The sequence below is a fragment of the Diadema antillarum genome, unplaced genomic scaffold, assembly GCF_040938485.1.
Source record: "Diadema antillarum isolate AM-2024a unplaced genomic scaffold, OU_Dant_1.0 scf00000025, whole genome shotgun sequence".
NCBI lineage: Eukaryota > Metazoa > Echinodermata > Echinoidea > Diadematoida > Diadematidae > Diadema > Diadema antillarum.
Genome location: NW_027270914.1, coordinates 4604727 through 4631682, shown reverse-complemented (window position 1 = coordinate 4631682; position 26956 = coordinate 4604727). Strand labels below are relative to the sequence as shown.

Genomic DNA, 26956 nt, shown 5'->3' with positions numbered 1-26956 from the left:
CCCTATATGTCAGTATCAAGTTGATGGGAATGTGTAATTTTCTATGAAAAACTGAATTTGTGTGGAATTCCCTTTTTATTTTCTTTATATTGTTGTCCACTCATATGTCATAACCTTGTCTTTCTGTCTTTTCCTCCAAACCCCCAAAGTCCCATGATATGGTCATTTTGTTACTACTGTAAAAGTGGATATTTTCACGAGACTAATTATTCGCGCTCGGCCGGGCAAGAAGAGTTTAGCATGTTTTTGATTCCACGGAATCGAGACATCAACTACTGGAACATACGGGCAACAGAAATATTTTGTTGCTTGTTTCTTTTCGCGCTAGTTTCTGGTTGCACGAAATGCGCAAAAGTTTCCACTTGAGGAATAAGTTATGCCTCCACATGAAACCCCACCCATCCAGCATGGTCATTTTGTTACTACCCCTTGAAAGATAAACAATGCCTAAAGGCGTTTTTAGTGGTAGAGGCATATAAAAATCATGTATAACAATCAGGAAGTCCAGTGGAGTAGTACTCCAAATATTGAAAAACAAATGAATATAAAGATGTTCTCTTTTTCAAATATGAAGGCAGAAGAATGAGGGAAAATATGAAAGACATACTCCACACTATAAGAAGACGGTAAATTTTAAGAGCTATTAGATTGTTGTTGCATCATAATATTCACAGTGCATGTGACTGATTACAACTATTAAGCCTGACAAAGCCACTGAATATTGATTTAACATTGATTTTGAGCATTTCTATTCCCCACATCCTTGACTTTTAAAATGAAGAAAAAAACCCAAACACTATTTCACTTCAAAAAAAAAAAAAATAAATAAAATGAGAATAATTAATGCTGCATATAAAATGTGGAAATAATGTACCCACACACTACAAGATGCAGGCAAAATCCATCATATCACAAACCTTTTGAATGCAATTTGTTGATTCTAAGCACCACCATCCTGGGCCTTGCCAAAGTAGAAATGCTTCAGAATTTCACAAGTCTTCCATATGTGACCGTGCACCTCAAAACGAACATAAAGTCGCACACACTGATTTTGTGTGAGGACTGAAAATAAGTGAAATGGGTTAACCTAGCCGGACTTGACTTTTTCATATTTTCTGAAAGAGCGGGTCTTCTTTTACATTATGCTAAAATTTGGTATTATAAAACGGGCAGGAAAGTGTGTTTTTTAGCAGTTTATCTCGAACATTTTTGGTAGAATAGTGTGATTAGGTGTGTCTTTACAATCCCTTTTTCATTTCTGAAAAACCCTGTCCACATTCTTCATTTTCAACTCTATTAACTTTTGAAAGGATAGTGCTACTGCTTTGAAAGTTGGCATTAATTATGGACAGAAAGTGTTAATGAGGCACGCTTAATTTCAGTTTAATTTGATAATTCTTTCATTGTTGTTACTGTAGTGGTTTACTTCATGTTTTTTTGTCCCATTCATCGCACAGCCAGCACGGTTTGGTAAAGATTAAGCGCTTGAATAGACACTGTACTTCAGAGCCTCTTTTCTCAGTTCACACTTTTCCTGAGTTTGTGCTTTCTTTCCAATATTTAGATAGGTTAGGAGAGTCCATTTGATTTGAGTTATACATCATTTTAAAGCTTAAAGTCTGCTCTTTTAGAACATGGTCTTAACTAAAAATTCATGTCTGGCGACTTTTTGTTTGTTTTGAGGTGCAGGGTCACATATAATCATTTAGATGGCAGTTAATAAAGCGATCACAGACTGATTTTCTAACAAATGCCAAATTTCATGACAACTTTACCACCTCCTCATGATCTGCGTTCTACAGAAATCCCTGATATAGTCACTGCTCTCAAACAACATCGGGGCATAGCATAATCCCATTGGCCATACTAGACAAATGATGGTCAAGGTATGCACTGGAATGTCCTAACCACCTCATGGTCTTGTGTGGTCAAAATCTTAAAAGCTAATGGTCAATGGGTTATGATTCTTCTGAGTGATTTGTACACTTCCTATTACAGCTCAATTGGGAAGAAGTAAATGATAGAAGACGCAATGATTGAATAGAATAATTTTTTTTTTTTTTTTTCATATTTTCTGAGCACTACACAGAAAGCACTACAGCAGGCAGCCTGCACTAGAGTGTGTGTAACACAGGCATTGCATGTATGGGTCATTGTACAGAAACCTCACACAAACCAGAATTGAGCAAGCACGGATAAGTATTCTACGTTGTACTGCCACATTGGGCACCAATGCCAATTTGACAAATCACGGCAGAAGTTAAAACCTCCAACACATCTTAATTAGCTGCTGAAAATCTATATCATATTAGATGACAGTCTGGTGAAAGAGCTACAAAAAGTTTGTACAATATGTGCTCGGCATTTATACAGAAACACATATTCATTCTTCACATAGAGAATATAATGTATATATATATCTTTTTTCTTTAATATACGTCGGCACGTCTTTTGATCATACTATTCTAGTGCTTTGAAAAATCCACCTATTCTGCAGTAGCATGTCTGTCACGTCAGTCATTTCAACACAAATCATTTTTTGACAGTTTTCCATTCTACAATGTACAGTGCTCACTATTCATCAGCACAACTAAAAAGGGAAGGTATCCCCTCCCAACCCTCTCCAAAAAAAACAACAACAACATATATATATAATATGTCAGACAAGCTTGAAGGAAATATATACAATTCAGCAGCCAAAGTCATAAATATCTGATGTATTGTTATACTTTCTGTTTCTGCATGTTCAACATTTACCTACTTTTAGCGATGTGTACAGAATACAAAAATTAATTTTTGCAAGCATGGTGCTTCTAACATCACTGCACTGTCCTTTTGATTTTGTCCCTAATTTGTTTATGCCAAAATAATATCCTCCAATTTCATAGCCATATTAATCATCCTTTATCACATGATCATGTTCGTCCAACTACTGACGAGCACTTAATTAATCTATATAACATTATTGAATATCTACCTGGGAAAGGGGGAGGGTGTTATTTGATAAACACTGATGCACTCAGAGAAACAATCAAAATATCTTGATAGTGTTGAAAAGGACTAATTCTATTTTTTTTTCTCTTCTAAATGACACAGCCTACAAGTATGAATGGTATGATCAGTATTAGTAATATCATTGCTACATCATTACCACTGGCTTACATTCTCAATGATGAGATCAGCTGTACATGTTAAGAATTCCATCAATCAACCACTTGTGCTTACACAGAGCAAGGTCTGTGTTGTGCAGACCCAGTGGAGAATGACTCAGTAGCCGGTGTAGGTGTTGACGGCTGCAATGATCACCACAAAATAGACGATGATGATGATGATGGCGATGACTTCAAGGATGATGCCGATGACCAGGCCGGCAACCGACCAGCTCTTGGCTGAGCGGGAGGCCTCGAGGGCCCCATTCATGTCTCCGGCTGTATAGCGGCTGCGCACCTGTTTGAGACGGTCCAGAATAAAAGGGTTTGGGATACCTTTGGGCACACTCATACCTACAGTAAACTATGAGTTGCTGATATCCTGTTGTTTTGTATGCTTCCTTTTCAGTTTACCGTTGTCACATTCAATGCGATCATTACTATTTTCATTTTTCCTCTTTTTCTTTTTTTATTATTATTTATTCGGCAATCCAATATACAATACAATACAATCTGACATAAAATACAAACAGAAAATCGTAAATACATGATATAAAAATTGTGGTGGTTCCAGGTGCATGCTGCTGGTTGCCAGAGGAGGAAAAGGCAAACTTAATCACCGAGGCTCGAGACCTTCCTCCCCTCCTTTTCTCTTACTTTTTGTTATGTTTAACAGCAAGGAAGGCGGGGCATTACACACCTGGTCCATCACCAAAAGGGAGTATTGCTCATAACGGACAGAAACTCCTAGTGACTGATGGAGAACAACTGTGATCGTGCATCACGAAACCAACAAAAAGTTGCATGCACTGATTTTGTGTGAGGACTGAAAATAGGTGAAATGGGTTAACCTAGACAATCTTAAGCTTTTCATATTTTTTGAAAGAGCAAGTCTTCTTCTACAATATACTAGAGTCTGGGATCAAAAACAAACAGGAATTGTGTTTTTTAGTAGTTTTTCTACGAACACTTTTTGGTAGAATAGAATGATTAAGTGTGTCTTTGAGAGTCCCCTTTTTATTTCTTAAAAACCCTGTCCATACTCTTCTCTTTCAACTCTAATAACTTTGGAAAGGACAATGCTACTGCTTTGAAAGTTGGCATATTAATCATCTATAGAATCTGCTGATCAAGCATGCTCAATTTCAGCTTCATTTGACAATTCCTTGATTGTTGTTGCTCCAGTGGTTAACATCCTGGTTTTTGTTCCATTCATCGCACAGCTAGCGTGGCTTGGAATTAGATAAAGTGCTTGAAGAGACCCTGCACTTCAAAGCCTCTTTTCTCAGTTCACACTTTCCAGAGTGTGCGCTTTCTTTCCAATATTAGGATAAGTTTAGAAGAGTCCATTTAAATTGAGTTATACATTTTTTAAAAGCTTTAATACAGCCTGCTCTTTCAGAATCTGTTCTTAACTAAAAATCCATGTCTGGCGACTTTTTGTTGGTTTTGTGATGCAGGGTCACAACTGATGATCCCCTGGCGATACATGACTTTACCATCATCTTGTCTTTAAATATAACTTAACTAGTTCGCTCTCTCACTCTCAGTGCTTTATGTGACTGCTACAAGCCCAGCTAACCGGGAATTATAGTAGTGTGAACATTTTATCTAACTTTGCACCATGAATATGAATGGAGACAGCTGGGAATTCATTATTTATAACTGTTTTCTTTCTCCAAGAATCTTCATCAATAGACACATGGAGTCAATGGTCAGGAATATCAAAATCACAAATGAGTTAAAATCTTGTACAACATGAAAAAATTGTGTCAATGTTTCCCCTGTAATACAACACGATGCCTTCTCCTATTGCTAGAAAATGCTAGTACTGTGCAATCATTTTTTTATCTATTCTTTTTATAATGTACACTCTGGCATACGGCTAAAGATTTTCCTTCTTCAAACTCACATCCATGGACTTGATGATGGCGACGATACCCAGTGGCAGACAGCAGCAGATAGTGACAAAGATGGCAAAGGCGAGGTAGTCGTTTGGCTGCGCCTGCGCCTGTCGCACGATGACCGTTGTCTGAGGGGTGGGCTGCATAGAGGGCAAGAATGATAATAATTTTATAACAAGATACACTGTAACTGTAAAAAAAAAAGTTTAAACATGTATAAAACTATAAACAGCAATAATACCTTACCAATCTTATTACCGTTAAACCTGTTGAAGACGGGCTGATTCTGCAAGAACACTCGTTTCCCACAGACATTTGCCCGAGTATACTTGGGACTCGTCCTCAACATGTTTAAAAGGGAAAAAATGTTATTTACTCTGATTGATTATAAACAATTAAAAAACAATTGATATTTCATGTATTAGTTGTAGTTAATTACCCAACTCCTGTGTAAAAAGAAAGCATCGTGTGTTGGGGGGTAGCCATTTTGGAAGAATGCACACATACATACATGTAGCACAGATGACAGACAGCGTCGGGTCAGGTTCAAGTGGGTGTTTCAAGTTGCATAGACACTCCTCTCTAGACCTGGTGAATGAGACTTTACAATGAACTGACTGACTTGTACTCAGAGAACAATGAGACACATAACATGTAGGTAATCTTTTGAAAACAGTTGAGCCAATCTATAAAGTTACAATTTACAGTAGAATTCATTTTCAGGATGAGGCATGGCACACATGGGAGGAAAACAACATAAAGTTTTATATCAATGAACATCTTGCATAATCTCTATTTGGATTCTGAAGGCATGTCTAGAGCTACACATTGTAAAAGTTTTACCCCTTCAATTGGATCTGTGCCCCCTCAAAAAGTGCCTTTGACCCAAATTTGATGAAATGGGGGGGGGGGGGGAGGAAAATAAACACTGTTAGCATTACAGCAAAGTTTAAGCTCATTTTCACAATGTACAGACTCCTTTGATGACCAAAGATTTTATTCAAGGCTTACTCAGCAAAGCTTTCTGCTGAAATGTGTGCCAACTGGATTGAAACTCCCTGGCAACCACTGTGAAAAGATGATCTAACTATCAAAACAAAACTTGGCAAACTCACCAACAATGATCTATGCAACAGTGTACTAGTACCAGTACTGTTTCTGTATTGTTTACACACATACTTTTATACCCACTTATATCTTTTGTGTCATGGCTGGAACACAAAGAACCAAACTTGAGTCAAAATGGATACAAAGTCCACAACAGCCACTTCAAATACTCCTTTTTACAAGTACACCTTGCAATTTTACTCATTCAAACTGGGAACTGAGGTAAAGTAGGACTATGGGCAAGTTCTTACAAAACATCCATAAACCCAAACTACCAATGCTGGCTAACAATGCACAAATGTTTCATTGGTTTAGATTGCTTTTGTGATGCAACATAAAAACATCATGGGTACAGTGTATGGCAAACTGCATTTTATAATTAAAACATTATTAAGCACATCAGATTTGCCTTCCCTCCCAGAAGACTATAAAAGTTGTCTTTGCATGGAACTCTTCAAAATTGTATGGTATGCAAATAGAAGCATATTAAAAAAACAAACACTGATTTCATTTGTGGAATTTTGCAAGTTATATTCTTGAAGTAAAACAACATATGAGAACATTTTTTTTTTTCTTTTTAAATATAGCAACATACCAGAATTTTTCCTTCTTTTTTTTTCTTTTTTTTTTAGTGTACACATGGTACAGGTATGTACATTGTACTGTTGTATGTCATCTCAATGGAATATTGCCGACTTTGCTTCTCGAAAGAGCTAAGAAATCCTGTAACCACTGCATCATTCATTCTTAAAGTATTGCTGTGGTTTTTCATCGCCACAAGAACCACAAGCACACAAGCACAACTGCCTTTAAACGTACAGTGCTGAGGTGAGCTAAATTATGACAGGGAAGTATCTTGAATTTACCTTGAAAGCCACATCTCTCTATCATTAAGGTGTTGAAAGTGCATAATTACTGTAAAAGTGTGGTGTGGCAGGGTCAAAGGGAGTCCCATGGGACCATTCAAAATTCCAGTTGGGATATTGTTCTTTTAATGAGGGGTGTTGAGTTGTCAATGGCAATCTGTGGTACATACTTTCAATATCATAGTTTGCTTTCATGTCTGACAACTACCTGGCAATAGAAGTTCTTCCTGATGTCAAGGCAGCTTGTTGTTTTGGTTCTACCCTGTGCCATGGTCTCATGTTCAATCACAGCAATTATATTATACATACATGTAACACTCAATGGCCATTTTTACAATCAGTGGTGTAAAACACAGTGTTGGCACTAATTGGTGTATAACTTTCCTATACACTGACGAATGTGCATTATTTTTTCCCATAAACTTACCCCCCACAGTGTCTACCTTGGGTACCTTAACGAACTTCCCTCTCTTTTTCTTTCAGATGTGGCGTGCACTTACATGCTTGAAATCCAACACTTTTGGTGTACTCACTCTGACATAGTTTTTTTGTCAGAGCTAGCATATTAAATTGGTTATTCCTTTCCATTATTTTTGTTGTTGTTGTGATAGACAGGCATCCAACATTAAGAACTGTTATGTTTACCAGGTTCTACTTTGTCTTCTTTAAAGTCTGAAATTGTTCAAACTTTATGTTTCGGAGGTGACATTTTCCGTTAACAATTAAACCCTCTTTTGAGTTGGCTCTTGTTCACAATTCTAAAATTCAACTTTGTTAATTTCCATCGAAACAGAATAGTAATCAATCTGACTTTACATTGACCCCAAGATTATCTAATTCAAATAGCTTATAATTTTTTGGTGAGCGTTTAAAAATGTATGTTAACTTTTCCGTTAACTTTTTTGTCACCTCCGAAACAACAGATTTATGTATTTGATTTTTTTATTCTTGACATCAGTTATACATTAAATTTATAAAAATGTAATATATCCCCTAACATTATCTCTGATGGAAGGTAGTAAAATTATAGCCTGTTGTTTTCATTTCGGAGCAATTTACAATTTTCCGTTAACACTTGTCACCTCCGAAACAATTGTCACCTCCGAAACAACACGCATATTATATTTGATAATCTCTTGAAGACAAAGCACTTTTGTTTGATTCTGTCCAATTGACAGGAATCTCTTTTGGATGAAAATAGTAATATGACAACAGGAAGTGAGAATTTTCGAGAGATGAATAAAAGATCTAATAAAAACTAAAAATTGCTGTTTCGGAGGTGACAAAACACTGTTAACAAGATTTTTTTCTCATTTCTATTGAAGAGAAACCATATCATGTACACCAATGGTTTCATTTATTTTAGTAACATAAGTCTCAAAGTGGAGAAATCAACTAACACACTCTCACTCTTTTTTTTATCACTAGACAGCACGTTTTAAGGCAAATTCATTTTTTTTTTCACTATTTTAAGGAAGGGAATGCACAAAATACACTCATCCGTTGTATATACAATGCTGTAATCAAGATCAATTCTCCTGCTTTAGTTAAGTAAACATATGGATGCTTTTACCTGAGAAGCTTGATTTCCAACAAGCAATTTAGTTGTGAAGATTAACAAATCACAGCTTTCCATGCAGGTTGCTTTCTCTTGTGTTTCGGAGGTGACATTGTTTGTTAACACCATATTGTTACATGATAGTGAAAGGCAAGACTTCAGTTCCTTTCCACTTTTTATTAACATCTTCTAATACATTCAATATCTACAAAATCATCACAACAGAAGTGAATTTTGTATACCTAGTTCACCAGAATTCCCTTGATACAAAAGTAATACATGTGGCAGTTCATGCATGCCTTAGTTCACAATTGTATGTATTAAAAAAAAAATCATCAAACAATCAAACTCCACATAGAGGCCACATGCCTATGGGCATGTTCATGCATGCCTTAGTCCACAATCTTATGTATGAAAAAAAAAATCATCAAACAATCAAACTCCACATAGAGGCCACATGCCTATGGGCATGTTCATGCATGCCTTAGTCCACAATCTTATGTATGAAAAAAAAAATCATCAAACAATCAAACTCCACATAGAGGCCACATGCCTATGGACATGTGCATGTGCACCTAATGGTTCATGTAACATGTCCAGGGTCTACATCTTGTGAGCTGGCAACTTCAATTCCTTCTCAATTTATTAACAGAGAGAGAAAACAGTGTTATGAATAGTCATGGGGAAGAGTAGACAAAAACTGCAAGTGAAGCTTTTCAGTAACACAGCTGCAACGCCTAGTGGTCCATCGAGGTCAACCATATGGAGGCAGAAACTGAAGACTAAAAATCCTACAAAATATCATGACCTGCAAAAGAAAGACAGAGAAAGGAAGAAGGTTCAATATAACATTGACAGACAAGATAATACCAGAGCTGGGAAGTTCAAGAGGAAGGAACGTCGTGACAAGAAAACTCAGCAACGGAGAGTACTTAGAGCAAGATGTCGTGCAAGAGCTGAAGCAAACCAAGAGGAAGTGAAGGTGGCGAAGGAGAAAATGTCCAGAAATGAGTACATGCGATTGTACATGAAGACAAGAAGGGAAAAACAAACAAGACAAATGAAACAGCACCTGAAAAGGAAAGACAGAGAACGGAAAACATGCCAAACAGAGCCAGGTGGAGAGCAGCTTGATCAAATACCTGATGGCAGAAGATCATCCAGTGATCTTGGGTACACAAACAGAGCTGCAAAACAGAAAAACTTACAAAGACTACATTCACAGTTGCCTAAGAGCCCTTCAAAGTATGTGGATTTGGTTAGTTCACTCGTTGACTCTTCCACCCCAAGGAAAAGGAAGCTGCTGGCGAAGCATGGTGTTGTGCCAAAAAAGGAAAGAAAACGGAACAGTCTGATGGAGAGTTTCGGAGAAGAAACACGGGAACTAGCTAGGAGTTGCAGGAAAGATGGGAGTGCTGCAACTCGCGTGGTGAGGCAAAGCTTGACTCAGTGTGTGGCTAACATCGTCAAGAAGAAGTATCGCCACAATATCAGCTGGAATTATGCATCACGACACTTTGGGCTTCACTGGAGACAAAAAAAGAAATCATCCACTGAAGGACCTGCGAAACCATCAATGTCGGCCAGAAAACGACGAAAGGATGCCACCCCACATCATGTTGAAGTCAAAGTGAAAGAGTTTTATTGCTCTCAAGCAGTATCCCAGACACGGCCTGACAAGAAGTTTGGCAAAAAGGGCAAACCCACCTACATAATGATGATGACCTTCCAGCAGGCCTACACAAAATGGAGAGTAGAGAACCCAGCAACCAAGCTCAGTTTCAATAAGTTCTACCATCTGAAGCCTAAAAATGTGAAAGCCATTTCCTCCATGAAGCACATTGGGTGTTTGTGTGTGTACTGTGTTAATGTAACTGAGAAGCTACGCACGATTAACAACAGAATCCATGCTTTGCTCTCAAATCCTGACCTTGCAGAAGGCACACGTCAAATCCTCAAGGATTCCATACTCAATGATGAAAATGAGTACATCAGTATGCTACTCTGTGAGAAGTCTTCTGCACAGAGATTCCATGATGCCCAGTGCATTCGAGGTGAATGTGAATCATGTGGCAATTTGGAGAGAACCATTCAGGAATTCTACTCAGCTTTTCTTGAGGCATCTGGAAATGAAAATGACATGAAATGGATGAAATGGGAGCTCAAAAAAGTGAAGATCACGAAGAAAGAAAGGGGAAGCAAAGATGTACAGGAGAAAGAAGTTACCAGACGAGTGTACGCTGAAAAGCAAGGTACAGCAACTGACTTGGTCAAAGACCTAATCAGAGGAACAGTGTCATCGACTTCTGGTGTGAGCTACATCAGCCATCTGTTTGCTTCATCATGGCAATCATATCAGGTTGATAAGATACTCAAAGAAGCTGTCAAAAAGGAAGTCATTCCTGGTCTTGTTGTTCTGATCCAGGACTTTGGGAGAAATTTCTCTAGTCATTACCAGAATGAGATCAAGTCAGCCCACTGGGTCAAGAAAGAAATCACCATTCATCCAATTGTGTCATACTATGTTGACCCCAGCACAAAGCTCTTCACACGAGATGCGTTGATATTCCTCACGGATGACCTGACACATGACCACCACGCGGTAGCGAAATTCCTGGATGTAGCAACAAACCACCTCAAAGATGTTAGGGGCTTGAACATGAACATGCAAATCCAGGTAAATGATGGCTGTGCCAGCCAATACAAGAAAGCAGCTGCTTTCGTTGATATCAGCTATGGGAAGGATGATTATGGTTGTGTCGTCGAACGTGCCTACTACGGGTCGGAGCATGGCAAAAGCGAAGCAGACGGGGAAACCAGTGTGGTCAAAGGACAGTGTGAAAGGGCCATTTTGAGTGGGCAAGCCGTGATAGATACAGCACAAGCAATGTATCAATTCTGTGAAAAACATCTTTCCATAGACAAGGATGACAAAGGATCACACATCACTAGAAGAGCTTTCTTCTTGGTTCCCAAAGCAGAAATAGACCACCAGAGACCAGAAAGGTGCAAAGTAAAGACAGTACCTAAGACAAGAAAGATACACAGTGTTCAGGCAGTCAGTCCATTACACATAAAGAAGAGGACTTTTTCCTGCTTCTGCATCCATTGCCTGAGAGGCCAGTCCCATGAGTGCACCAACCTGGCTTATGCAGGGCCGTGGGAACATGTCCAGCTGAAACCTGAAACGGAGAATAGGTAAGACAAAATTTTGTTTATTCCTTGAATATTGTGTAATCCTTATAACCTATTAAGTTCCCTTTTGATTAATTCACTAAATCTATTCATTAAGTGGCATCATATGAAAATATCTAGCAAGGTTTTTATACAGTACATCCTAAATAGAAAACACTGTTTTTGTATTTAAATCTGCATGAATTAACAATGTTTACTTGGCCTAATATGAAACCCATATTCACAATTTGTAATACACTGTAAAAACAATTAAACAAATGAAATAAGACAGTGCACAAATGTAAATTTTGATTTATTCAAACATCTCATTTCAGGAGAGCAAAACCTTCACAAGGCAAGCCCCAAAGGAAGAAGATGAAAGTGACAGTTCCCCAACAGGAATCAGCAGTGGATAATGCTGTAGAAGTCACAGATGGTGTGTCAACTAAAAGGTACCTATTTTGTCATACCTAACTATGAGAGCCTATAAGTTTACATTTCTACATAAAAGCAATACTGCAAAGTATTCCAGCTACATCCAAATTGAAGAAGTCTTGCAGTTCAAGCTTGAACTTTTTAATGTATCAAATATGTGCTTATTTCCAGAAAAACACCAGATGCTCAAGATATGCCTCAACAGAAGGTCCCAAAGGAGATGGGACAGCAGCAGGAATCTCCCACCCTATCAGCACAGGAAGGCCCAGAAAATGTGTCACCACAGAGGTACACGTGTATTCTTTCTGTTGAAATTATGAAACTCACTACTTTAAAGCTGTTCATATTCTTTACAATGTTTGGTTTTGAGACAAATTTGTACTTATTCAGACAGTGAAAGCTGTTAAAATAATGTCAAATAATTTCATACATATTCAATTTGCAGGAAAGCTGTTGCCTGTGGAGATTATGTTGCTCTACCACTGTTCCACAAGAACAAAACAGACCATGACTTGACAGTATATGTTGCTTGGGTAAGTACATGAACGTATTTGAGCTGTTGATATTTCAACACATATTTCCTTCATTTAAAGTCCTTTAAACAAAAACGTTGAAATGGATCTCTGTGAAGCAAAGCATTGAAATAAGTATTGAGCAATCTTGTACTTCTTGTCTTGGTATTATTTGTCTTGATTTGTAAAATGCATGGCTTCACTTTGACCTGTTTTTTCATAAATTCATAACAGGTAGCAAAGAAGACTGAGAGTGAGGTACAGGTGCGGTTCATGCAGAGAACTGGTAGCTCTGGACATACATTCATCTGGCCCCCTGGCTCAAAGGGAGAACAGCTGTACACACACCCAGTTGAAGATATTCTGCACATCCTGCAGGCACCTTCGCTTCAAGTGAAAGGACGTTCACTGCAATACATCTTCTCCACAGCAGATATGGAGTCTGTTATACTAGCTGCTCATGGCAAAGTCACTGTAAAATGAACAATACAACTAAAGGAAAAGATGTCTATTAGTGTGGCATGAACATCTAATTGAAAAGTTAATGTTATAAAGTGCAACAGTTCGACAAGAAGCAGTTTTGCACAAGAATTATACGATATGAGGTTTCATTGTTGATCCATGTACATAAGTTCTGGATGATGTTATCATACAACTTGCTTTGTGTTCTAAACTCAGTGTAATCATCAGAAGGTAACAACTGGATAATCATTTCTGACAAAATCATAGTAATCTTAACATCTCTACAAATAATGACACTAAGAGTTGAAATTGAGAGTGTCTTTATCTACCAGTATAATCAGCGTTATCAAATGACATGTCAAATCAAAAGAGGCTCATGTACAATAGATGTATTGTTCTGGTTTGTTGTATTTTTTTTTTTGTGTGTGTATTTCTTTGATACCCAAATATCATGGAATATGCAATGCCCAACATTTTTATTTCCTGCTCCATTGTTGATCCCTTTGAAAGGTTGAGACCAGTTTTGTGTGGGACCTTTTGTAAAAATTCATTGGATAGTTTCTGTATTTGAAAGTAGAAATACTGTCTTTAGTCAATTACACTTGCTGTTTGTAAGTATCTGTGAATGAAGAATATGACTCACTGGAAAGAAACGATTCAGAAGGAATTAACATTCAAGTGGAAGCTTAATTTCAAATGCGTTCAGTGGTGACAACTCTTAATGTTAAAGATTGAAATGAGTAATTCATCAACTGGGCATTAGCATTCACTTGGAATTTGAATCTTACATGAGTTTGATATTGACATGCGATCAAGTCAATATGACTGAACTGAGTAATCCATTAGCTGGCCATTAGCATTCGCCAAGAAATTGAACTTAAAGGAGTTTGATGTTGACAACAATTAATGTTGATGCTAGATCTTGTCAAAAGGTCAATTTTGCACAAAAGTGTTAGCAAAATTTATTCACTTGGATGCTATTGTTGATTAATGTACACATGTTTGAAACCATGTTATAGAAAAACTTAATAAACTTGTTCTTGAATTCCTAGGTTTTTTCCATGTAAAATATGGTAATCATTTGTACAAAATTTATGTTACCTCCACTTAAATGTCACCTCCAAAGAAAAATATGTTTGGTTTTTTTTTTCTAATCCTATACTTATTACTCTCAAAAGTTACTTATATTTGCATGATTTGCAGGTAATTTTCAAGCAATTCAGAAAGATATGTACAATATGTGTTAGTAATGCCAACAGTAATGAATCTGGTGTATAGAAAATTTTCCCTGATGAACCAAACACCTTTCACCAGTATTGAAACATTTTTGTGGTGGCTATCAAGAATGATGAAGAATTCATGAACATCATTTAATTAATCTATTCATAGAATTATGTTCAAACAAAAACATACACAAGTCAAATAAGAATTTTTGCTTTTGGTATTCATATATGAATATTTCAACACAGTGTTAACAATGAATGTCACCTCCGAAACAAAGTGATTCTTCCCTGGTGATGAGGAACAAAATGTTCTGAGAGCAAAGAAACACCACTAAAATGATCTTACACCCTCATCTCAATTTAAGGCAGAAAATGGAATACCACATTTCTTCAGATTATAGTATATAGCTTGTACATATGTACGTCTTTCGTCCAAAGGGAAGGCAAACTACCAATGGTAATTTAATGAAGTGTAAAAAATACTTGTTCTGTGTGGTTTATCTGCTTGAAACAGGAGTTTATTTCTTGTTCTTGAATTATAATTATTAAAAACATTGATGAAAAGAAGAAGTTTTATCTTATTGTCACTTATTCTCAACAAAAGTGAGTGTTAATATTGATGTCATCTCCGAAACATTGTCATATGTTAACTGTCACCTCCGAAACAAAGTGATTCTTCCCTGGTGTTGAGGAATAAACTGTTCTGAGAGCAAAGAAACATGACTAAAATGATCTCACACCCTCATCTCAATTTAAGGTACAAAATGGAATACCATGTTTCTTCAGATTACAACATTCAGCTTACATATGTACGTCCTTCGTCCAAAGGGATGGCAAACCACCCATGCTAATCAATGAAGTGTAAAAAAAATACTTGTTCTGTGTGGTTTATCTGCTTGACGCGGGAGTTAATATCTTGTTCTTGCATTATAGTTATTAAAAACATTGTTGAAAAGAAGAATTTTTGTCTTATTGTCACTTATTCTCAACAAAAGTGAGTGTTAATATTGATGTCACCTCCGAAACATTGTCATATGTTAACTGTCACCTCCGAAACATCCATATGTGAAAAATCAAAGTTCTAAAGGAAAGACTGGAATTTCATTTAACCTACATAGGAATGTAGCCCTTCTTAAAGAGTTGTTATAGTAAGAGTTTGGCCTGGCCTGCCCACCATTAAATAGTAAAAATTTTAAAAATAACATGTCAATTTGTATTTTTACTAAAAATTTTTACTTGCCATGCATTTTTTTTAAAATTCAGTTCGTATTCAACCCCAAAATAGTTTTGATTCACAAAGTATATATTGTTGTTAACCATATAAACTTTGCATGAAGAAGTTTGACTACAGAGTTTTGTCAGTATGGTGTAATTCATGAAAGTAAAATTTAGCTTACATTTCCTTCAGGTGCCAGGGTGTTCCTTAAATTACACCAATAATCCTTCAGCTTTAAGGTCTGAAATGTTATTTTTTCAAAAATTTGAACACTTTCAAACAGGAATCAAACAAAATAATGAAAAAATATTATGTTTGAAATTTTGACCCTCCGAGTACAAAAGTTACACCACTGATCGTAAAAAAGGCCATACAGTACCTGCTTACATGTACATGTATATCGTCGCTGGGGTGACAAGACCTTGTATCTGCAATTTTGGTGAAAATGACTTTTTTTTATTAAAGGGATGGTACAGTATTGGTGGAGATGAGGATTGGGCTTTTAACTTTTTGCGAGATACCAATAAAACACTTATTTATATACAAATATAGTATAGAGCATACCATTTAAAGAGGAATTCAAAGTTTATTTGATGAAAATCGGGTTTGGAATGATTGAAACATCCAAAAACAAAGTAAAACAAAGCGATCTTTACAAAGTGTGGGTCCCACACTTTATTAGAATCACTCTGTTTTGGATATCTCAGCCATTTCAACATCAATTTTCATCAAATACAGAATGTAAATGTTGATTCCTTGTGGAATTACATGCTCTTTCATATTTCATAAGAGGTTTCTCATTATCTCATCATAAAACGTTAGAAACCTGAATTTAGGTCTCAACCAAAACTATACAATCCCTTTAATGGTCAAATAATGGGTTAAGTGATGTCCTGTCCAAATCTCGACTGTCTTACTCCAAAAATGAAGCCACCACAGCATGTCAAAGGAAAGGCTGTCCCATTCACTATTGTAGTGCTTTGGCCGCCATGTTCTTTGGCTCTCCTGAACATTTGACAGTTTGTAGAGTATATACGGGGTCTTGTCGCCCCAGTGACGATATAATACTGCAACTGTATACAGTACACTGTACATACAGTACACACAGTACAAATGACATCCATACAATTGTAGCACTTCAGAAAAATCACTCCTTTTCAGAACTTAAACATCAAAACACATACCCCAACAACAACATTCTGTCCAGAGGCAGCATAAGCGGCCTGTCCTTCCCCATACGCTGGTGGAGGCCCCTTGGCTGGATAACCCTGCTGCTGGGGTGGGTAGCCCTGCTGCTGGGGCGGATAGGGGCTCTGCTGGAGAGGGTAGGGTGTCTGCTGGGGTGGGTAGGGGGCTTGTTGTGGTGGGTAGGGGGTCTGCTCTGTTGGCACAGGTGCATAACCCCCTGGTTGCTGGGGTGGAGGGTATGCTGCCTCAGCGGCCTTGTCTGGGTATGGAGCTGCAAGAAGGGAATTTAGACAAAACATTCAAAGTATCTCTGAATGAAATGCATATTAACAGGACATTAATTTAAAGGATAAGTTCATCTTAATACTGGAGAACATGATATACAAATATGTATTCGCTGCATGAATTTTTTGTGAATTGGAGCAGACGGCCCTTTTTGCGGCATAAAATTTTTGCAACCTGCCACTGGCAATCAATGCATATAGTGTAGACAAGAACTTTCACATGCATTTTAATTTCGCGAATCTTGGCGCTCGCGAAATTCGCGAAATTAAAATGCACGCGAACATTTCTCGTTTTACTTTTAATAGTCACAATGTGAATTGAGTGAATGCAGCAAATTATTACATCACATTTAATAGTGAGAAGTTTAAGGAAAATCAGACAATCTTTTCAAAAGTTATGCATTTTTCCCATCGTCTCCGGATAAGAAGGCTACAGCTTGTGATGTCACATGCACAGACTGGAATGATATGTATTAAAAAGAGAATTCATTTTTTTATTGGGGGTGGGGGGAGTGAACTACAAATGTATTTCCTTCACTTGTTCAATACTGATGTATAAGGCAATGTCATTTCCCCTTCCTTCTGAAAAAGACAAAGAGGTAAGCCCTTTATTATGACAAAAGTGAAAATATGTTGAATTTCCCTTTTTTTTAATGTGTCTTCTCTGCATTTGACATTACAAACTGTAGTCTTTTCATCCAGCAATGCTAGCACTGAAACTTCAAAAATTCAAAGCTTTTCAACAGATTGTCTGATTTTCCTCCAAACTTTGACTGATGTGATTTTCCTTTTTCAATCATTTTGCTATCATTCATCCTTAAAGGGGCATTCCAGACGATTTTCATAATTTCACATCATGTAGCACATAAGTCGACAACTCCATGTATAGATTTGTGGAATTTATTGTAGTTCTTGAGCAGAGAAACAATACTTTGAAAGATCTTAAACAAATTACACTGAACAAGGATGATGACATAGGAGGTTCACATATTTCAAAAATGTAGCAGTGTAATTCCATTACAATACCGCTTGCTTGCGAGTTCACCTGTGTATAATGTATGCATGCCTTTTTCTTTTGTTCTGGTTCCTTGAGCCCCAACTCATGCATTCTTATGGTGACTCTGCCATGTCATCATCCTTGTTCATTGCAATTTGTTCTAGATTTTGAAAATATTCTTATTCTTCATCCCAATTATCGCTGATTCTGAAACTCTGTCCTCAGTATTAATTTATTTTTGTAGTTGTTCAGATGTAAAAATCTGAAAATCATCCGGAGGTCTCCTTTAACTGAATGTAATGTACAGGGTGTACATTGCATCTTTTCATTTCTTCACTTCATACTACAACTGTACTTTTGTCTTTGATAGACAAAATAACCTTCAGCACAATAAGACGCATGTCAATCCTACCAGCATGTGCTTAGAGCTCCCCCCCCCCATAACTCCTCCATTTCATACAAAGCTGAAGCTGCCCTACTGTTTACTTGATCTACCTTGACCTGTATCTCTCATGATTTTTGTTTGTTTGTTTGCTACAGTGTACTTTGGCTATGCTTGAAAAAGAAAAAAAAGCATTAGCAAAAACAACAACAAAACCATCAACAACACTATTTGCTTCTTCGTTGCTTGATAAATCAGCACATGTGCATGCATGACAAAGATTTGATAATGTAATTATTCAGATCAACACTGGGTCAATTTCTAGTTTCATACATCGCTGAGACATACACACACAAATGACAATTTCCAAATAGCAGGGGGAACTGTCAGACGCCAGGTCCCCACTGTCTTCTTGTTGGCTCTGGCAGATACAGTCATACAGATAGTTAATGGTCACAATGTGCGAAATCTTGTTCCATTGCAAGAATTAAAGACCATGCACTATTTGTTTTATACAACACCGCGGACGTCAACAGACGTATAGGCTTAGTCTACACAGATTCTTGAATTTAGCAAAGAAATGGCAGACCATTTTCATGATGATGGCGAATGAGTAGCACTGTCACAGTCAGCTGTCAAATATGGTACATACATGTACGTACGTACATTACACAAAACTAATCAGGTGAAGTTGTTTACAAAAATGAGTGACGAAAGTACGCGTGGCAAATGTATGTTTATTGTGACATCAGAGCTTTGTAATGGTAAACATGCATTATCCAATTTTGCTCAAAACATAAATGCACAGCTGACAGCCACAGCGTGCTACAAGTATGGTACATTTACCTGAATATCACGTGATGGGCAATCAACCAATCAGATACTGTAGGTGCTGTATACCAGGGTACTATATGACAAACAGAATTGCAGAGGTTTCATCCCAACCAATCCTTGCAAAAGAATGCAGGAAAAGGAAAGAGAAAGAAAGGAAACTACTCAAACTATCATCGCCATGATGCAAATAATCGTCAATTTACAGTCAAACCTGCCTTAGCGGCCACCTGCTTTATAGCCGCCAATGAAAAATCCCCCGCATAAATTTGCTGTATTCTAGACCCTTTGTATAGTGGTCACCTGCCTAACGCAGCCAGCAGCCACTCATTTTGTATCCTGTGGTTAACAGGATCGGTCTACCTGCGTAGAACGGCCCAAAAATTTAGTGCCCCCATGAATGCATTCTTGGCTTTAACCCGTTGAGGACGGTTGAATTTTGCTACAACATGCATTTCCCATAGACATCTGCCCGAGTATACTCGGGACTCGTCCTCAACGGGTTAATATCGTTGCATGAATTCTACTGAGTCCTAGCTCAGTCACAATCACACAGATATGATTGATAAATGCAGCTCTTTGCAATTGTAGTGATAAGCTGACTTACCACTAACTTGACTAGTAGGCATTACAGTATAATCGATCCCCTCGAACTGGCTCATGAACCCCATTCATGCAAAACCTGTTTGAACAAGTTCCTTGAGCTTGAAATTTTATTTTTAAAATAAAAAGAATGAAAGAAAACTTAAAATGATTAAATATAAAATCCCCATATTATAGCAGCCTGTGTAAAATCATTTTCTTTTTAAAGAACAATTTATGTGGTACTTTATGCTATTATGGATACAATGCAAGAGTGGAAATTAAAAATGGCCATCAACCTGTCTATAGTAGCCATCTGCCTATAGTGGGCACATTTTCCCTTGGGTGGCTGCTATAGAAAGGTTTGACTGTACATAGCTTTGTTGTCTGTCCATCATTAAAGGACAAGTCCACCTTTATACATTTAAGGATTGAGAGAATGCAGCAATATCAGTAGAACACATCAGTGAAAGTTTGAGGAAAATTGTACAATCCGTTCAAAAGTTATGAAGTTTTGAAGTTTCAGTGCCACCATCGCAGGATGAAAAGACTACTACAGCTTGTGATGTCACAAGCGTAGAACGATAAAAGGAAAGTATAAAGAAACTTCCACATGTTTTCACTTTCCTCTCATAATAATAGAGCACTTGACTTGCCTCTTTCAGAAGGCACGGGGAATAATATACCCTTAACATGTCAGTAGCGAGTCAAGGGAATGTGCACTTTTTTCAAAAGATTAAATTTTGTGGAAATTTCTTCATATTTTCCTTAGTAATTGTTGTACGCATGTGACATCACACACTGTAGTACAGATGTAGTCTTCTCATCCAGCAATGACTGTGCAGAACCGTTCTTCAAAAATTCATAACTTTTGAACGAGTGGTCCAACTTTCCTCAAACTTTCACTGATGTGTTCTACTGATATTGCTGCATTCTCTCAATCCGTTGAAGGTGGACTTGTCCTTTGAATATCATTAAAAAAGAAGAAAAATCCATGCTGAAGTTTACAGAACCAAAATGCTAAACTGCAAAATAAGTATTTTAGTCAAAGTACAGTGACCCTTGACCTTGGACCTTAGGGCACATTGCCCAATATGTGACAATGCATCACAAAACCAACAACAACAAAAAGTCACACGAGTTGATTTTCAGCGAGGACAAATTTAAACCCTGTCAATTTTTAGTTTTCAATATTTTCTGGATGAGCAATTCTCCTTCAGTATTTCAAAAATTTGGAATCATGAAACGAAATTTGATAAATCATTCTTTCTTTTTTGGTTTTTTTCTAGAAAAATTTGATTTGGTCTGACGTACACTGTACAAATTGTAGGCATTCTTAGTATTCTGGATTTAGAGCGCTAGAAACCTTTTCACACCCATTTATCACTTTCAACTTTACATTAGTTAAAAGAATGATGCTACTGCTTTGTAAGTTAGTATCAGTCATGAATAAGTTTAATGATGGGCAAACTTTCAGTTTAGTTTGATAATTAATCCCTTCATAGCAGTGGAAAATATACAAAGTGTACATGGTGGAAGCTCGTCCGAGTGCTTAAAGAAAATCCACTGAGTGGTTTATCTCACACATCACATACACCACCCAGTGATGACATCTGGTTGGAGCACAGATGAATGAATGGACTGACTGATAGATAGGAGATGACTCAAAACATTATGCCTCCTCCACTCCAATGAAGAATGATAACTATAACCTATGCTCTGCTGTCTAGTTTGTACTTTCTTCCATCACACTTCAGTGGTGATTCTCATGAAATATCATGCAACAAAGTAAAGTACTAACTGTGGTACTGCAAGTGATAATTTAAACTTTGTGTGAAATACACATGGCGTGGGCTTTGAGTGCGAATGGCACTCAATGAATACCGCCCACGCTGTACGGCACTTCAGTGTATTTTTCATGTCACAGGACACACCTTGACTATCTTCTCCCCTATGGAGATAGCGTACACCCAGTGCTTACCTCACAGAGGCGTACAGCTGTACAGCTGTACTTTCAGGCCAGAAATACCATTAAATGTGCCTTTTCATGAATATAATGTAAGAATGTTTACTGAATGAAATAGCGTGGTATCTATTCCACGGTATTTTGCCATTCATTAGAATGGTGACAACAAATAATCATGGTACAGACTGTATTTCATACCACTATGCCCCTCATACCGTTAACTCCCATATTCCGACAAGTCCCTTGTATACTCTGGCAGGTGTCTAGATGGGAAATGTAATGCAAAATCAGCCCTCCTCAATGGATTAATGCAACAAAGTGGAAATTAATGTCCCCAAATCATAACCTATACTTTATGTACATATGATCAGTTACAACAAGATTTCAATCATATCAACAAAATCAAACTGTAAATGGAAATCAAGGACTTCTTATGACGGGAGTGCACTGTACACTGTACACACACTTTGAAGGGATCGTACAGTTTTGGTTGAGACCTAATTTCAGGTTTCTAACATTTTTTGGTGAGATAATGAGAAACCTCAATATGAAATATGAAAGAGCATGTAATGCTATGGGAAATTCAACGTTTATTTGATGAAAATTGGTTTTGAAATGGCTGAGATATCCAAAAAAGAGCGATTCTAATAAAGTGTGGGACCCACACTTTATTACGATCGCTTTGTTTTACCTTGTTTTTGGACGTTTCAGTCATTCCAAGCCCAATTTTCATCAAATAAATTTTGAATTCCTCTTAAAATGGTACGCTCTGTACTATATCATAAGTGTTTTCTTGGTATCTCGCAAAAAGTTAACCCGTTGAGGACGAGTCCTGAGTATACTCGGGCTAGCATCTATGGGAAATGCGTGTTACAGCAAAATCAAATCGTCCTCAACGGATTAAAAGCCCAATTCTCATCTCCACCAATACTGTACGTGGGCAATTCCATGGGAATGTGGACATGGCACTAAAATTTCAACTTTATCATATTGCAAAAGAATTACTCATTATGTATTACCCATATATTGAAGTTAAAGAAACTCAAAAAATTATATCAATCGGTCAAATATTTCCCGAGAAACAGCTACAAATGTTGAAGACAATTTTTCAGTCATCCGAATTGCTAAAATGCATGCTTAACTTGATATAATTCTTTTTAATAGAAAAATTCTGCTAGCACTTCGATTAATTTATTTTAAAGAAGCAAATTGGTTCTACTTCAGTCTCCCATGAGGAAATTTTTATGCCACCTTCAAAAAATTCTAATCACCACATGAAAGTTCAGCCCTTGAGCCATGTAACGCGAGTTACCGAAACAAGAAATATTTTTTCATTCTGAAGGAAGCAGTGGAGGTAATTTGTTGGGAATCATAATTTTCTAAATTCATCACACCCTGATACTGTACACAGGATGTTGACTTGAATAAACACTGTTATCACATTAAAAAATGTCAATGAAAAGTGTAACGCGAGTTACCATGTAACGCGAGTTACCGGCATGTAACGCGAGTTACCAACTATAAACACAAGTTTCCCCCAACATAAGCAAATTTTAGCACTTAATTGAGCTACATTGTGGTGAAAACAATCAAATGCAGTGCTATACACACTATGCTGGACTGAAACAAAGGGGGGCAGCCTAATAAACTGTGATTAGCATCAAGGCCACTGATCACATGCCACATTGAAGAGTCTAGCCTGGCTTTCACTGCATACTGTACATGTATCCAGCAGTGAATGAGACCATTAGATTTATCTTTTGAATTTCCTGCATCAGTATTACAGAATTTTTATTACAGAATGCAATAAAGCACAGCAAGTGTTGGTTCTAATCCTTGTTCGGTGGTCTACTGAAGATGACACCTGTCCGGAGATCAGGAGGTTGTGGGTTCGAATCCTGCTCAAGAATGTATGCCCATGATTTTTTATCATGGCTACTAATAAAACACTGATCAATTCAGTGAGCTTATTAACGTTGATGTAGGGCAATTTGTCAATCAGTTGCAATGAAAACATCTCAACGGAAGAATTTCATGAATTTGAATAATTACGCAGTACCCACTGCATGTTACAAGGATCAGAACCAGCACTTGCTGTCGGGCGAAAGCATGGTGGTCTAGTGGAGATGACACCTGTCCGGTGATCAGGAGGTCGTAAGTTTGAATACTGCTTGAGTATGTACGCCCATGACTTTTTTATCATGGCTACTACTAAAACACTGATCAATTCAGTGCTTATTTACGTCGATGTAGGGTAATAAGCCAGTTCGTATACACTGTAGCTCATGTACACATTGGTACAAATGACCTTTCTTTTTTCTCAGTTGGTTCGGCACTTCACTTGTTTTCAAAGCAGCATAATGTAAAGCTTGCATGACATAACAATTCATGGAACTTCTGTTCAAAAAAAGAATGAACTTGCATTTAGATCAGGGGATCAGAATACTCCCATCAGTTTATAATTTAGCAGGCATCCATTTCATTGTTTTGTATTGAATGCAGTAACAGCTTATTTCAGTTTATATTGCAAAATACCATTCTTGCTGTCAGGTGGATGTGCTGGCAAGCATCATTTAGATAAGGATCGCATGAATAATCATCGCATCACAGATGCTTATGTCAGTGAATTTACAAACCAAAATGCTTGATCTTTTTTTGTTCATGCACAAAGTGGAATTACGAACTGGTCTTTTTGTCAATCAGTTGCAAAGAAATGTACTAGTTTTCACTCCTCACAAAGATAGGATTTGAATTTTTGAAAGATTGTAAGCTGTTTCGTAAACTTGTATATTATAGGGTTTGATACTTTTATGTTTTGTTTTAAAAAGACTTTCAACATTTTTCATCTTTACACTCTGAAACTTACAATGTAATAATACACCTATATCATCTAGTATATATTCAAACATATTCAAGGTCTCTATGAGGAGTGAAGCTCTTATTAGTCTTAAACACACTCTTCTATTGGGTTTATTAGTAAAATATTTGTTTAACATTTATTCGTTTTACTATCTACACAAATAAGCATCTCTCAGATTATTCAACACAAGATTAAGTGCCATCAGAACAATTGTATGTCATCAATTTGTGTCACCCTGTGTTAGTGGACATAATGTAACGCGAGTTACCGTAACGCGAGTTACCGACATAAAGGCTCCCTACATTTTTCCAGGTCATTGTTACTCAACTTTGATATTGTTAATTTATGAGTCCTAACCCACTATCAATTCAAGGTAGGAAAACTTTTATCAAGATTGTCTAGTATGAGGAGACTTTCCAAAAAGAGGTCTTCATAGAATTGACCATGTCCTTTTTGTGTAACGCGAGTTACCGAAATTAAATGATTCAAGAATCCTAACATGTTTGTCCTTTATTTTTCTTTTTGGATTCATTTAGTTGGTGTATGTCTACTAAACCCATGATGAAAAAAGTAAATTGTAGATCCTACCAATTACAAAGATATTGGCACATTATCCCAAAAATGTACCCATTATTTGTAACGCGAGTTACCGTGGAATTGCCCACTATCCCTTTAAAAAAAGTATCATATTATCAACAGCTATCAAATATCAAAAGCCACTTGATTCAAGGACGTATCTGAGAGTGCTTCGCTACTGTAACAAGGAACTCTCTGAAAAAACAAAGCCAAAACAAAACAAACAAACCAACAACAACAAAAACAAAAACCCAAGACAAATCAAATACGGGAAACAGAGAAATAAAATGGAGGAAGGATGTGAATACCAGAAGAAACTGAAATCAAAAGTGTATCAAATTTTTGTGACACACATTCATGTATTATTAAAGCCAAATATAGTCTTGGATTGAATGTGGCCACGCATTACAAAACTGCTTACCGGTACTTTGGTATCATACAATTTGTAAGTTCACCTTTCACGCATTAGATTTGCAGATTATATCGGGGGTGTGGGGGGGGGGGGGGGGGGAGCAGCTTTAACCTGTTGAGGACGAGTCCCGAGTATACTCGGGAGGGTGTCTATGGGAAATGCGTGTTGTAGCAAAATCAGTCCGTCCTCAGCAGGTTAAGGGACTACAGGCATAAATTTTTTACAGGCTGTACACTGTATGTGAACACCTTTTCCCTGTCTCGGTCTGGGCTTATTGTCTCTTTGAATCCTCAAATGATTAATTGTTGTTTTTGTCAAAATCAAGGCTGACAATGGTAGGCATTCCATGGATACAGTCGATGCTGACCTAACTCTGACGATCTTGAATCGATTACAGCAAGTTTTCTATGGTATCCTTAAGAAGATAACTTTGTTTAGCCACTGCTTTCTGTCAACATTTACCCTGCCTGTATCAAGTCTTTCTGTATATCTGCATGATTATAGACCTCCAAAGCACTTGTGCCTTGAGATTTGCTTAAATGTCATGCTTTTGTGTGTGTATGTTTGTGTATGTTGTGTGCGTGCCGATATCAAATGAAATGCATTTGATATCAATAAAAAGCAAAATAAAAAAGCATACTTATACAAGTGTGTGTGTGTGTGTGAGTGTTAAATCTTTCTTTCATTTTTCAAATACATGCTTTTGTATTACTTTTTTTTCCACCGTATTTTCAAACTGTTTTTCTTTCCTCCCAATATTTCTTTATTTCCTTTTCAATGTTCTTTTCTTATCTGCTCATTGTTTCCTTGCTTCCATCTTTTCCTTCATCACTACATTAAGTTTCTTAGCTGTCCTCTCCATATTATACACTGTATGCATTTGTTTTTCATCAAGTCCTATCAAAAAGAATTTTTTTCTACTCTTTTTGTACAGTACAATTGTTTTCTTCTCTATTCTTTTGTCTTTCAATCTCAGTTTTTTTCCTCCTTTCCTCGTTTCTTTTTGAACAAATCTGCTCCTTCTTTCTTTCCTTCCTATTTTCTTTTTCTTTTCATTTCAAGGCTATTTCTATCACCTACTCTGGTTATCTTTTTTTTTTTTTTGTCTTTTCAATGCTATATCTTTGTACATTAATGAATTTCCCCCTTTTTTCTGTCCTTTCTGTGTTCCACATCTGTTCTCTCCTTTTTATCTAGCTATTCTCTCTCCTGTCTGCCTCTCTCTTTCTCTTTCATTTCTAATATACCACATTCCCTATAATTCATTATTTT

At 37.0% G+C, this 26956-nt stretch overlaps 1 protein-coding gene across 1 annotated transcript in view; it reads right to left on the bottom strand.

The window, feature by feature from the left end:
* Window positions 1-1700: 1700 nt before the first annotated feature.
* Window positions 1701-26956, bottom strand: part of LOC139733565 (uncharacterized) — a 30598-nt gene continuing 5342 nt past the window's right edge. Inside the window, exons 2-4 of the mRNA XM_071644378.1 lie at window positions 16791-17065; window positions 5062-5193; window positions 1701-3447 (exon numbers count right to left, since the gene is read on the bottom strand). Coding sequence (XP_071500479.1) covers window positions 3268-3447; window positions 5062-5193; window positions 16791-17065 — 587 coding nt within the window. The 3' untranslated portion in view covers window positions 1701-3267. The remainder of the gene's footprint in view (window positions 3448-5061; window positions 5194-16790; window positions 17066-26956) is intronic.